At 45.8% G+C, this 15,305-nt stretch overlaps 1 protein-coding gene across 1 annotated transcript in view; it reads right to left on the reverse strand.

Moving 5' to 3' along the window:
* Polr1A (RNA polymerase I subunit RpI1) overlaps positions 1-15,305 on the reverse strand; it is a 234,120-nt gene that overhangs the window by 69,758 nt on the left and 149,057 nt on the right. The window contains exon 19 of the mRNA XM_084576213.1: positions 11,277-11,440. Coding sequence (XP_084432339.1) covers positions 11,277-11,440 — 164 coding nt within the window. The remainder of the gene's footprint in view (positions 1-11,276; positions 11,441-15,305) is intronic.

A 15,305-nucleotide genomic window follows, 5' to 3' on the forward strand; every position in this document is an offset into this window, starting at 1 on the left:
TTTTAAAATTTTTTTTATTTGTGTCAAGAAACTGATGTTTCTGATGTGTTGGCACGTTTTTATTTAACTGCAATTCTTGCAGATTTTTTTTTTTCATCACTTATTCAATAAATATGCTGATTGTCACTAATACCATTGTCAAGAGGAATTCCTCCTCTACAATTTGATACTAGACACTCCTGTACCAAGCAAGTCTTAGAAAAAAAATATATTATTAACACCACCCAAAAACACCACCCCTCTTGGGGCACTTGGGTATGGACAAGGCACGTGTGCGCTCAGATCGCTGTGCATTACATGCACACTAGCATGCCATGCTCTCTTCCCTACTTAGTGGCGAGGGCGCCAAGGTCATGAGACAATGTGTGCTTATTTGCGAATTCCACAACCTAAAGAGGGCGCCACTTGAAATCCAATATGATATGGCTAATTGGCAGCAGCACAGCACTGGCAGAGGCTGCATTAAAATTAATGTACAGGTGTACTATTTTGTCAGGAAAGCTCTCAATGTAGGCTCCGTTCTGCTGTCAAAGAACAAGCATTGTGCGTGTATGCATTTCAAGTGCAGTAGAAACCAGCCGACGAAGGAGTGACTGATCTGGTATGCAAAGAATGCAACTACTGAAGACATAGATCGGCAAGTGCATGTTGTACTGAGGTTGCTCTAATCGTGGCAAGAAAGGCAGCAGACACACATGCGCCGTGAGCAACAGGAATACCGAGAACATTTACGGTTTTTATCCTATTCATGATACTGGTGGACGCCCGCATCTCAACATCAGTACATGTTCATACAACTGTAGGCGTACGTTCACCTCATATTCAGTGGCCCTGCTTTTCCCTTGATTTCAGAATATATGTCATCGCACCCTGTTGCCTAGACAAGCGAAATGCACAGAATTGTGTCTGGAAGGTGGCAACGATGCTCTACAAGACTCATTTCAGCTTATGCTTATTTCTTTTGGAGCACCACTGGTAGGCATCGATTTTGAGTGACATGACAAGCCCTGACGAAAGTTTTTTACAGCTGTGATCACTTGATAATCAGAGTAATTCTGTCTTTATAACGAGAAAAGCGACAACTTCCTGGGTACTACAAAGGCTACTACTAGCTAGGAATGTCGCCCCAAGTCACCATAAAATTCAGCACATATTCTGAATTTTGTGCACATGCAGTACAGCTACTGGTTGCAAGCATTGCACGCAAGGAATCACGCAGGAAATCTCCAATTGATTTCGTACGGAGTACCTATACAGTCCTTGCAGCACCAGCAGGTGATAAAAATGTTACACTTCAAGGATAATTTATAGGTTTATGCGAATATTCGAATCTTTCGAATATCAAAGCGAATAATGTCGTATCGATTCAGGTGTTGAATTGAATATCAGTATTCGGAAATTCAAATATTTTCAAAGTTTCAAAGGTTGAGCCTGTAGGAACATGTACAGCCTTTGTCAAAATTTTAGAGCCCAGAGCGTTTGCTTTGAAGCTGTATGTTAAGGCTTCTCTAACAATCGTGGAAGTCCTAGCCATTGGAGAGGGTAGGACAAAAAGTTTTCTTGCCTTCAGCAAGTTTGGAAACCTGAGAATGCCTTACAAGCCACATGGAATGGCTCAGAAGCAGACCCCTGGGCTCTAAACTTTTGACAAAGACTGTACCTTTAACTAGGGCTATGAAAGAGTTGTAATCATTAAATATACTGAAAGTGGCAAGTGGCGACATGTAGAATCGTGCTATGAGTTTTGAAACTATACTTTTACCCTTTGATAGCAATCAAACAGCAGGGTCCGGGTGCTTTAAGGAGTATTAGTCCCTCGTGGTAGCGCTGAACTAATGTTGTAAGATATAGACTGCAAGTTCGGAAAATGTAATCAAAACTAGTCTACAATGCATCTTCTATGTAAACAACTTGTGGAATTTGTCGTGGTACCATTGGACTGCGCTCAGATAGACTAGACTCCTAAAGCACGCTTGCCCGAAATTAGAAAACCGACTCCAAATTGTCACTTCACACGGTGTCCGGCCATTCCTGAATCACAGAAGCTCGTTAATCTGCTCAAATATTTTCGCAAGCATACCGAGGAGGATGCAGTAACGTGGAGCGAAAACCACAGCAGAAAACCAAGAAACAACTTCCTGGTTGTGGCCATATTAAGTGATGCGCTCGAGGCCCAGTCGGCCGAAGGCTTTCTGTATAATATACATGAAGAAATCATAATTGCATATCGATCGATTATTGCTTTTTCATGCTCGTTACGTATTAAAATGTGTTTGAAGACTTATTTTGGCGAATGGGATATCCTCTGCACAATCAGTAAAGCTGCTTGAGCGTTTGCGCATCATCACTATCATCAGTCCCCAACGTAGTTAGGCAGCTAGACCGCGTACATTTCTTTGTTGTCACTGTTAAGTCGAGTATTGGTTCCGTTGTGTCGTGTTTATTCTCCTGCTTTTCTTAACCAGTGCGAGCACGACTAAACCATGAATGAACCACATTCGAAGTTGTGCTATAGTGCGATCTGAGATTTTTACGACCGTGGACTGAAAGACGCGGAATGTGACAAGTGCAAAATGAACCTGAAGACTCTGACTGGCACTACCACGACTCTGGTAAATCACTTAAAGTGCCATCCAGAACAACTCAAGTGGGTTTGAAAAGATGCAGAGTGCCCAGAGTGACAAAAAAGGCAAGTGATGTGAAGAAGCGTGAAGCAAGTGTTTTGGTACCTGGAGCTTTCAGGGCAGTGCTCAAAAGCGACAGCGCACTAGTCAAGTTGCTGACAAAGAAAACGGCTTTGTTCCTTGTGACAGGCCTTCCTCCATACTCGGTTGTGGAAAAACCAGGGTTTGTTGCATTGATGCAGGCTGCTGCTCCAAAGTACCAGCTACCGTCCAGGACCATGTTTTCCCAGAGTGTTGTGCCGGAACTATACTCCAAGGAAGTGTACCGAATCAAAGGCGAGCTGCGACATCATTTTCAGAATGGAGTTTAGAGTTCGCTGACAACGGACAGCTATATTTCGCTGACGTGCCACATGCAGGATGAAAACTTCGAACTGCACAATTTCAACCTTTGCTGCAAGCACATGCCTCAAGGCCACACGGCGGACAACTTGAAAAATGCTCTGCTAGAACTTGCTGCCGAACGGGATCTGCCACAGGATATTCCTGTTTATATTGTCACCGACAATAGATAAATAATAATAATAATAATTGGTTCACAGGAAAGGAAAGGCGCAGTATCTGTCACACTTGTTTTTGTGGACACCTGAGCCACGCCGTAAGGGAAGGAAGGAAGGTGGGAGATAAAGTGGAAAGAAAGAGACAGGAGCCGTAGTGGAGGGCTATGGAGTGATTTCGACCACCTGGGGATTTTAACGCGTGCTGACATCGCACAGCACACAGATGCCTCTTCGTTTCGCATGGAAACGCAGCCGCTGCGGCCGGGTTCAAACCTGAGTACTCCGGCACAGTAGTTGGGCGTCTTACCACTGCACCACCCCAGCAGGGCCCGACAATAGATGGAATTTCGTTTCAGTGGTGACGGGGACACCGTAGAGGGGACTTCAGTGCTTAGCGAATACACTGCAGTTGTGAATCACTGATGCCAAGAAGCAAAGATCCCACTTGGAGGCGCTTTGCCCCAAGGCGCGAGCAGTTGTTGGACATTACAAGAGGAGTGCTGTAGCTAGAACATGCCTCAAGGATGTACAAGCCAGTATGGGAACAGAACTACTGGAGGTCATCCAAGACGTTATGACACGGTGGAACAGCGAATGAAATGATGACACGGCTCCTGAGGCTGCACCCAGAAATTTCCTCGGACTTGTCCAAACGATAATAATAATTGGTTCACAAGAAAGCAAAGGTGCAGTATCTGTCACACTTGTTCTGTGGACAACCGCACCATAGAGGGAGGGAGGAATGTAGGAGTGAAAGTGGAAAGAGAGAAATAGGAGCTGTGGCAGAGGCTACAGGGTATAATTAAAACCAACTGAGGATCTTTAACGTGCACTAACACTGCACAGCACACGGATGCCTCTTCGTTTCACCTCCATCGAAATGCAGCTGCTAGAACTCCGCCACAGTAGTCCGGCGTCTTACAACTGTACCACCGCACACGATTGATAATTTGTCATCAACCGAGTGGTGCCTAATGGATGCAGTGACATTAGTGTTGAAATGTGTAGAAGAAGCCACTAGGGAGAAGTTGCATTGCATGCAACTTCTGACACAGAAGCAGCACGATGGTGACGAAGATGCCATATTTGTGAGAAACATGGTCCAGAACATGAAGACCCGATTTGTGGATATAAAAATGCAAATCCCATATGCTTTGAGCATGGTCTTGGGATCCCCGGTTCAAGTGAGTGTGCTACAGTCTTTCTAGTGAGGCACAGCGGCTGAAGGATCAGGTGTGTTCAGCAGGAGAGAAAAGTCTTCCATTGGAGGAAGATGTGGAGTACAGCATTACTGCATCGGCACCAGCTACAGACAGTGATGTGTGGAGTGTTTTTAGAGCTTTGGCCTCGACCAGCACTGTGAACACTGCATCAAGACGGACACTGCAAAAGTTAGAAGGCTACCTGCACTCAGCTCTAAGGCCTAAACAGAAAACCCATACCTCTGGTGGAGAACCACCGGCAAGGAAACTTATCCACTGTTGGCAAAAGTTGCTCAACTGTACATTGGAATACTACCAGCAACACAGGTGTCCAGTGAAAGGCTGTTTTCAGCATCTCGAAATGTTGTCACCACGAGGAGGGAGCTCCTGCTTCCTGACATGTTTTTACATTGCACCATGCAGTGAGCATCTTGGCCGAAGAGCATGCAGGAGTCTCAATCAATATTCCAGACTATTCTACTAGTGGTGCTTTCCTTTCATTTTAACTATCTTGTGAATTCCGAAAACTACGAGTTCCAGTATGAATTAAATATATTTTTTTTTACAATTGTGTTTGCTTCGCTTAGAAAATATTGGAACAGAATGACTATCAGCGTCGTATTTGCTTGGAAATTCACTATTCGCACATGTCTAGTAGTTTATAATTTACATCAGTCAATGTCACTGCTCACTAGTGATGCACTATATGAAATAATTGAAGCTAAATTGCAACAAAAATCTGTCACAGCCTAGGTACAAAGTTTTTCAATGCTAACCTTTGTTATGAAGGAGATCATAAGTAGCAAAGGCAAACAGTGACGATTAAAGGAAGACGAAAACCACAAGCAGCTCTAGTCATGTAATTTCCGTATTCAGTCTTTGTGCCAGTTCTTTCACGCTGATTTAAATGTTCATGATGTCTATAATCGACTTGCAACACGAAGATATTAAGGAACATACAATCTTAAGAAAAATGTGTATGCAGGTTCATGTTGTCTTTGGCTGCAAAGTTCGAGTGCTGCGCAAAGGAACGAAGATTTTAGACTCGGAAACTGCATTTTTTGTTTAACTACACGCATACGTGGACGTGATAATAATTTGTGGCTGCGTCAGAAACAGCACTTGAAAGAGAATGGCAAGCTAAAAGCAGTACGTAATGAGACAAGCAGCGTAGAAGTAGGGCAGCAGGTGCCATGTTAAGCCTGGTGCCAGCGGTTCTAGAGGTAGCCGCGTGGCAGCGACACCGTATGAGCAACTAACGAATTAGGTAGGGCGGTGGAGAGAAGGCAGTTCACTCTCTTAGTTTCCCACTTGGCTTCTCATGCACCCACTGACCATCTAAACTGCCAGCGCCATTTACCGGTGCTCCAAGAAAACAACATCATCATCATCATCAGCCTGACTATACCCACTGCAGGGCGAAGGCCTCCCCTATATTTCTGCAATTAACCCGGTTCTGTGCTAACTGCATCCACTTCACCCCTGCAAACTTCTTAACCTCATCCGCCCATCTAACTTTCTGCAGCCCCCTGCTACGCTTCCCTTCTCTTGGAATCCAGTTTGTTACCCTAAGCGACCATCGGTTATCCTCTCTTCGCACTACATGTCCTGCCCATGCCCATTTCTTCTTCTTAATTTCCACTACAATGTCAGTAACGAGTTAATTCTCTGACCCACTCTGCACGCTTCCTATCTCTTAATGTTACCAATACCATTTTTCGTTCCATAGCTCTGTGCGTTGTCCTTAACTTAAGTACAATCCTCTTGGATAGCCTCCACGTTTCAGCCCCATAAGTGAGTACAGGTAAGATGCAACCTCCTGAGTGACACTGGTAAGCTGCTAGTCACAATCTGCGAGTGCTTGCCAAATGCCCTCCATCCCAATCTTGTTATTCTCGTTATTTCCTTTTCATGGTCCGGATCTGCGGTTACTACCTGTCCTAAGTAGACATATTCGCTTACCACTTCCAGTGCTTCGCTACCCAACGTAAACTGCTGTTCCTTCCCGAGGCTGTTGAACATTAGCTTAGTATTCTGCATATTGATTTTCTATCCTACCTTTTCTACTTTTCCTGTCTAGGTCATCAATCATTCTTTGCAGTTCATCTCCTGAGTTACTTAGCAAGGCAATGTCATCAGCAAATCGCAGGTTACTAAGGTATTCTCCATCTACCCTTATCCCTAACTGCTCCCATTCCAAGTCAGAATACTTCCCTCTAAGCAAGCTGTGAATAGTACTGGGGAGATGTTATACTTCCTTATATCGGGCACCATGCGCTTATTGATTAGCTTTGATATCTCTGCCAATTCTATCTGGTCTGTTGGATTGGAAGCTTTCATACTCTGGCGTGTCTTAATAAAGTCTTCTTAGACAGCATACTGGTATCCTCTCTAGCTATCCTACCGCCTACTTCTACAGCGCACTCAGTAATGATATCTCTGAAATTATTGTTTATTGCTTCTAGGGTAATATCATCATCCTCAGTTAGAGCTGAATATCTATTCTGTACCGAGATCCTGAACTCTTCTGCCCTCCCCCTCACCGCTAATTCGTTGATGGGTTTCTTTCTTACTAATCTGCTGTGTTCCTTCTTCAGATTTAGACTAATTCGGGACCTTACGATCCTGTTGTCACTGCATCGCACTTTCCCGATTACCTCTAAATCTTGCATGATGGCGGGGGTTGAACACAGTATGAAGTCAATTTCATTTTTAGTCTCCCCGTTACGACTTTTCCATGTCCATTTCTGGTTCTTCCGTTTGCTGAAGAACATATTCATGATTCTTAAGTTATTGCATTCTGCAAACTCAACTAGTAACTCCGCTCTGCTATTCCTAGAACCAATGCCATAGGCACCTACTGCCTGGTCTCCTGCCTGCTTTTTTCCTACCTTAGCATTGAAGTCGCCCATTAGTACAGTATACTGCGTCTTTTTGCCAATTCTATATCTTCGTAGAAGCTTTTAACTGCCTGGTCATCATAACTATATGTAGGTGCATAGGCCTGTACAACCTTCAGTTTATACCGCCTATTAGGCCTAATTACGATGCCTGCCAACCTCTCATTAATAATATAGAATTCATTTATATTACCCGCTATATACGTATTGACAAAGAAACCTACTCCTAGTTCTCGCCTCTCCGGTAAACCTTGATAACACAGTACATGCCCATCTTTCAGTTCAGTATATGCCTCATTCGGCCTCCTAACCTCACTAAGCCCTGAAATGGGATGTCATACATTCCATTTCATGCCCACTTATTCCTCTAACAGCACTGCTATACTAGCTTCACTAGCTAGGGTTCTAGCGTTAAACGTTGCCAGAGTAAGTTTCTAATGGCGGCCTGTCCAGCGGAGACAGGAATTCTTAGCACCCCCTGCTGTGTCACAGGTCTGACCACCGCCATGGTCAGTTGTTCCGTAGCCACTGCTGATTGAGGGCTGGCGTTTTACAGGACTAATCATGGGAGGTTGCGGCCAATTACTGCACCAGGGTGGCCAACTCCTGTTCTGGTGAGGAAGTGCGTTGCCGGAGGTGTTCACCGGCATCCGGTCGCACCCAAAACCTGTTTATGCAATTCCATCGACATGCGGATTTTATTTTATTTTTCAATTTTTTTTTCTTATCCGGTGGAGAATTGTGAGGCACCGGGATTCGAGCTCCGGTCCTCTTGCATGCGAGGTGGATGTTATACCGGTACGCCATAACTGCCAGAAAACAATCTGGCAATTGTCACCATCGCCTGCTGGGAAGGCAGCACCGTTCACAGACACCTAGTCTATTCTTCCACCATGATGTTGACATCACCATCCAGGATCGGGGGCCAGAGTAGATAGCAGAAAAACTGGCTTTTGAAGGCAGAGCTTGCGAGAGCTTTGATTTGTATTTTTGCTCCTTTCTAGCGCATGCATAGCTGTAGTTGTTTGCACAGATTATCTCCAATCGCTGGTCGATGCTTTGAGCTAGTTTGTTTAAAATGCCATATCCTGGTCAGTGCTCATTAAAAAGCTGACCAGTTTTCATTAAATGTCTGGCACTGTTATAAGACTTAGGCAAAAAAATTCATTGCAGGAACGTGTTACCTTTATTCGGCATATTTTGAATTACTACTGAAAGTAATCAGAGAATCCTACCCTTGATGGCGGTGTTCGAATGTTTTTGTCGGCAGCATCTTATAAAAAAGTGCAGCCTCGTCAAGGTTGTAAACGTCGTCTGCACCGTACTCGCTAAGCAGCGGCGCCAATGTGTGGTTTCTCCAATCCTCGACAACGCTCTCGTTAGTGCTGCCGCTCTCACCACAGACGGTGAGAAAGGTTAAATTATTGCGTTCTTTAAAACGGCAAAACCATCCATTGCTGCACTTAAATTCCTCGTGCCCAAGTTGTAGAGCTAGGTCGTTGGCCTTCTCCCGCAGTAGCGTTCCATTGATGGGAAGGTGGGCAGCGTTTGCTTTCTGCAGCCAGCGAAGCAGAGCAGCTTCCACATCCTGATACGTGGGAGCCCGCACTCGTGACCGCTTCGAAGAATAGGTCTTGCCGTAAGCCTCTAGTATTTTTGACTTGTTGCTCAATATTGTGGACAACGTCGAGAGCGGCACGCCATGCCTTTTGGCCAACTCGGTCTTCGATCTTGCCTGCTTCCTGGATCAAGCAGAACTTCTGCTGCAGCGTTAAAGTCTTGTACTTTGGCATTTCTGCACTGCTACGGTCACAAAGCTAGCACTTCTGCACAGTCCCGCCCAAAAAAACGGCACAGTAGCCGACACCTAAACACAGCGCACAACACAAAGAAATGGCGCAGGCGAGACCGGCGCGGCGGTGGTGGTGGCGTACTTGCAGCGTCGGAGGCACAGGGGAAGAGTGGGCGAAGCACACCAAGGGATGGAGTGGGGGCGAGGTCACGTGATAAAAACCGGTATGCCCGCCGTGTTGCAGTGAAGCACGTCTTCTCCTCTGCAGGCGCGTGTTTCGGCGGTGCGCGAGGCGCACTGTGGACCGATTTTTGTGCAGAGAGTGCTCCGGCTGGGGCGCTTCGCCTATAAATCAGCACCATTACTATGTGGCTTTGCCTCGCGGCTCCGTAGGGCCGTCGTTTTGCCGCGTTTGCGGCGAAACATAGATCAGGCATTGCCGCATAGCAGTCCAAATTTTCGAATTAACCGGGCTGGCGCAGGCCGCCTGTTCGAATTATCCGGCCAAATTTACATTGGAAAATACGGGACCGCAGAAAACCTTCGAATTATCCGGGATTTCGAATTAACCGAGTTCGAATTATCGAGGTTGTACTGTATTTCCTCCCCATCAGTGGGCACAGGTTTGCATGCGAGGTGGCTGTGCAGCAGAAAAATCACATCATTAGGTTCCATTGTCAGCTGCACTGTGAAGTGATATATTGGCAGCTCTCATTGAAGCAGGACCTCGCTGTGAAAGTTGTTAATTGGCCTGCTGACGGGGAATCAGGAATATTATTAGCTACAGCAAAATGTTCAATGTAGTGTGACCTGACTGGAGCTAGCTCAAGCTATTTGTGTTGATCTTAAAGAAGTACCATATTTACTCGCGTATAATGCATACAACCCGCACCCCTACCTTTGAATTCAATGAAAAAAAAAAAGCCCTCGCGTATAACTCGCACGTCTATGTGGAAAAAAAAAAAAAAAAAAAAGAGCACTAGAAAGATGCAGCTACACTCTGTGGTCATTTCATTTTCAGAACATTTATTGAAATGATCGTCACAATGTGACTGGTTATCGAATTCTCAATCGTCACCGCTCTCACTACTGCCATCCGAGGCTTCTTCGCCACTCTCACAGACGTAGTCGACCTTGGAATCATCCAAGCTGTTACTGATGGCACATTTTTTGAAGCTCTTACGCACAAAGTTGGCTGGTATCGCTTTCCACCTGAGACAGCAAATAGCTGTGCTCCTTCCGAAGTACGATGACATATCGTTAAAAGATCAACAATTTTTCCTCATAAGCATCAGGAAGCCACTGGCACATTATTGTTCGTCGTCGCATCGAAAATCCGTGTTGTGCCATAAAGCGCTGATGCCATCCACGGTTTGCTCACAAGCATCAGGAAGCCGCTGGCACAGTATTGTTCGTCGTCGCATCGAAAATCCATGTCGTGCCATAAAGCGCTAAAGCCATCCACAGCTTGCACGAAACTCGCGTGGCATGTTCATTTCCCGGGCCAGCTTCAGGGCTTCCATTTGAACCTTCCCTGTCGAAACAGTGGGGCCACGACTCCTCTGCTCCTCAGTGAACTTGACCAGCTACGTCTTGAGGTGGGGGTACTAGCCAGTCTTCGGACCACAAAACGCTTGCCTGTCCCTGTTCATTTTAAAACTCTCTTTTTTCTTCCTCCAGCCGCAAATACACAACTCGTCGACGTCATGTTGTTTTGCTGCAGCTCTGTTGCCAGTTTCTTTGGTAGTGGCTATAGTTTTTAGCTTCTCTTTCACTGTGAAGGACTGCCGCCAAGCCGCATTCATGGTGCCAAAACAAAGCAGGCCAACAGTGCAAACTGGGATGACTAGGTGTTAAAACAGCACCTGACAAAAGGCCCAACAACAGCTGGCTGAACAAAGAGTGACCAATGGTGTGGAGAATAAGCAGACAATGCTGTGAATCTGGATTTGGCTATGCTTTTTGTTTGCTCCTTATCGGCTTGCCAAGCGTCGATAACAATGGGGATGGCGGACTACACAGTGGAGCCCACGCATTGCCGTGTAGCCGAGTACCGCCCTTCCCCCGCACCCCCGGAAAATATTCGCACATAACCCGCACCCCCACTTTTTAAGAGCATTGTTTGAAATTTTGGTGCAGGTTATACGAGAGTAAATATGATACAAGCTACTTGATGCACTAGCTTGCTTGACACTCACTTGTGGCGCGCCCTCTCATCCATGCCGAAGTAGGCTTCCATGAGGGCCTGCCGAGCCTCGGGGACGCGGCTGCACTGTTCCCGGCCCTCCGCCTCCTGAGAGAAAACGGTGAATGCACTCTGCCGACGGGCGGCAGAGCCTGCCTTCTTCCTCCACTTGCGCACCTGTAATTAAGAGACACCTCATAAAAAAAATATCAACCTATGCTTCCCCACACTCCGTTCAAGCAGACCCTGACCAGAATGGCAAAGTAGCCAGACCTCAAGGCCAATCCACATGCAGAAACTGTGTGTGTCAAAAGACCAATTCTCAGAAAACATGAGAACATTCGGTCGATCTCCTATATATAGAAAAATTCACTCAAGACACACTGTTTCGCATGTACCTCAGTCAATAAGAGAGGCAGGTCTAAAAAACTGCCATTTTTATAGAACTCAGCTTTCTCCTTTTTGACAGTTTTAGTAATGTGTCGTTGGTCACATAAAGGAATGTCTAGGGCCAGAAATATTCAGGAAATTATTAAAAAAAGCTAGTTCGTGCTCTGTTAGCAATTATCCTCTCGGGCTACCTTTACTGATTGTTTTTATGTAGCTAATCATCATCATCACCATCAGCCAAACTATACAACTGCAAAGCGGATGTCCCTCCCTATTCCTCCAATTGACCCAGTTCTGTGCTAGCTGCATCCACATGACCCCGCAAACTTCTCAACCTCATCAGACCCCCTAACTTTCTGTTACCCCTTGCCACATTTTCCTTCCCTTGAAACCTTATTTCTTACCTTCAGCAACCATCGGTTACCCTGTCCTCGCACTACATGTCCTGCCTCCTGTGTAGCATATATAAGGACGCATCTACCATGCTCATATATTTCTTTTAAGGGGCAATCCTGTCGAGACAAACTTTTGATAAGAGGAGTAAAGTTTCTGCTCCCTTCACACTCATCTCAAAGGAAGTCTATTGTACAGTCGAACCCGGATATATCGAATTTTGGTTATATCGAACTCACAGAATATCCCCTTGAAAATCCCATGTTTTAACATGGGATTTTCCGCGTCATATATCGAACTCAATTTCACCGGTCGTTCGATATATCGAACTCCGCACCACGCACTGGAAAGTGTGCCCTTCCCAAAGATGATCGGCCGTTCGCCACGTGACGTTTTCAAGCCACGCGCGGAAGTAATGAGAGGGTACAGTTCGGCTAGGGCAGCGCCGCGCCCATTCCCTCAAGGCGCGCGCATTTGCGGTTATTGTTTCCCGAGCGCCAGCACGTGACGTTTACAAGCCATGTGCGTGAATGAACCAGAGAGAACCGGTGGGAACGAGAGGGGAAAAACGCGACAGAGCGAAGCGCAAGGGTGTGCCCATTCTTTTGCCGAGCTATCTCCCTCCTTCCTCTTTCCCGGCCTTCGTTCGCAGTAGCACGCGCTACACATGCGCCAAGCCAGCTCAGCCCGTTTTCAGACAGAACGTCGGACGCTTTCTCCAGCGTATGTGTGTTGCGAACCCTCTGCGAGTGGCGGCTGACGTGGCTATAGCGCCTGCGGAAGTTAAAAAGCGGCAAATTTTTTTTTTTTTTTTTTTCGAGAGTCATCTATTTATATCGTTGTGCTTTACGCACGGCGTAGCATAAGATAAAACGTTACGAAGCGGCATTATTTTTTTTTTTTTCTTGCGGGAGTCGTTTATCTTTACATGTATGAATCAACGAAAGCACGCGGTCAGCTGCAATGATGACACCGGCTTTTAGCATTTATCGTTTCAAACAGCATTTGCAGCTACTGTATTACGCTTTGCAATGATTTTGTGGCAGTGGACTACGCCCTCCCCTAAGTGCGGCGTGATAAATCAAACCAGGCTTGTGCAATTAGGCCATCACAGGCAGTCTGCCAAGTTCGCTCCCCGCCGCAGCAGGAGCTATCAAAAGATAAACACGCCGCGACGTTATCGCTGCGCAGCATCTTGGCACGCTGCCAAGAAATGAGCTGTGGATGAGACGACCGAAACGGAGTGCGACATGCAAGCGAAAACGCTGCCGATTTCTGCTGCGGCGACACAGAAACCTTGTTTTGAGCTGCCGCGGTGGCTCGAACGGCAGAGGGACGCAGTTCCGACAAGTTGGCAATCTTTTGCTCTGTCGCTGCTGCTCGTCGCTGAGATCGCTCAATCACTTGCATGTGAGTGAGCTGGCCTTAACACTTTTTTTTTTTTTTTTCGAAATTCTCGAGTGCAAAAGTGGAGGGTGGGTTCATTATGCGAGCGAGTTGATTACGCGACAAATACGGTATCGTTTTTTCGCATCGTAAGTGCCGTCCCAAGCCGATTTCTGTATATCAAATTATCGATATATAGAACTATTTCGCGATCCCCTTCGAGTTCGATATATCCGGGTTCGACTGTATACAGCTGAACGCCACGCCGTTATAAGAGGATGTAACAGACAATCGTGTTGGCCGCCCTATGGTTGGCTGCTCTAGGACTTTCATTAAATGGACCTCTTTTTCAACAAACATTGGATGCAGAAGACAGTTGGCCATAAAGGACAAATTAGCCTTAAAGTTTAGTATACTCAGTCTTGCTTGTAACAGACATTTTAAAGGGACACTAAAGACAAAAATGAAGTGGGCTTGCATCGATAGAGTGCCAGTTCCTGGTTACAAAAAATCCACTCTTACTGAAAACAGAGCTGTTATAAGGTAGTAAAGAGGAAGAACAGGAATACAGGTATCGCCGCCACAGCCGAAACGGCCGAGGCTCACAACTACAAATCACATGACGTGCAAGAGATCCCAAATGCGAATTACGTTGACCGTTTGAATGCGGTAGTCGGTTTTGTCTCGAATATGAAAACATGCTTTTATCCCATGTAAACGATGACGAAAAGATGAAAAGACAATGTAAATTTTGCAAGGCAAATATAAAAATATAGTCATTTTGTCCGCTTATCGGTAGATGCCGCTAGTCTCTCAGCTAACAGGGCGCTACAGGCGTCCACTTCAGTTTCGGTTATGTTCCGGCTCAGGCATTTCATGTGTGCTCGGATAGTTTGGTTTGGGCCTGCGGCACCTGAAATACGAGCTCGGAGCAGCAGATGCGCCTACCCTAAGTGTGTATCGAATGAAGATCATGACTCGGCACGCACCTGCGAAGTATTCTCCGCTCCCTGCGCGCCAGCAATCACAGAGTCTTCTCTCGCGTCATAGTGTGCGTCATCCTACCCTACTACGTAGTAGGAGAAAATAGTTTGAATTCAATATGCGGGAACAAAAAAAAAAAAACAACTTCTTATCGCAATATCTCGGCAATAATTTTATTTTTTGCAGCCGGATATGCGGTGACAGTGTCGCCAAATGCCGTTTATAAGATTTTGACAGCATATTTAGTGTCTTTAGTGTCCCTTTAGCACTACATACGGCACCATCCGTCGCCGGGTTCAGTAACAGCGACAGTGAAAACAAAAGAAGAGAGACACACCTGTGCCGTCATTATTAATTATAACTTCAGCAAACAAAGAGCAGGTCAATCAGCTATGAAATGACTAAAAGAAGCGCTTGCAGTGGGAATGCAATGGAAAGAAGCTCTCCAGGCTTGCGACGAAGAGCACACGTGCGACTGCATATGCGAGCATATTTGAGAGCACGCAGTGGGTTCTCCAATTAATGAAACTTCCTATAGGTTTTGTGCCCACTAGTCTGAAGAATATAGCTAAAAAATTGTCTATTGCATTGCATTTCAGTATGAGCAACAAATCTATCTGATAAATGCAATGAAAGTGCTCTGCTGGTGCCGCTGATGTAAACAAGTAATTGTGTCTATAGAAAGCAAGACACAGCCAAGCCAAGACCAAAATAAACGGCATAAAAACAAAAGTGGTTCTGCTCTGACGAGAACAGAGGACAAATACACTGCCCTGGTTGCTATTCAACCAGTTGCAACTCCACTCAGAAACGCCTAGTTTGTTTTTATTCCTTTTTCGTCTCAGTAGCGACATTCACAGACTTGTTACTCACAGCCGCTGTTAACCTA

The sequence above is a fragment of the Amblyomma maculatum genome, chromosome 8 (genome assembly GCF_055883805.1).
Source record: "Amblyomma maculatum isolate TAMU_Amacu chromosome 8, ASM5588380v1, whole genome shotgun sequence".
Lineage (NCBI taxonomy): Eukaryota > Metazoa > Arthropoda > Arachnida > Ixodida > Ixodidae > Amblyomma > Amblyomma maculatum.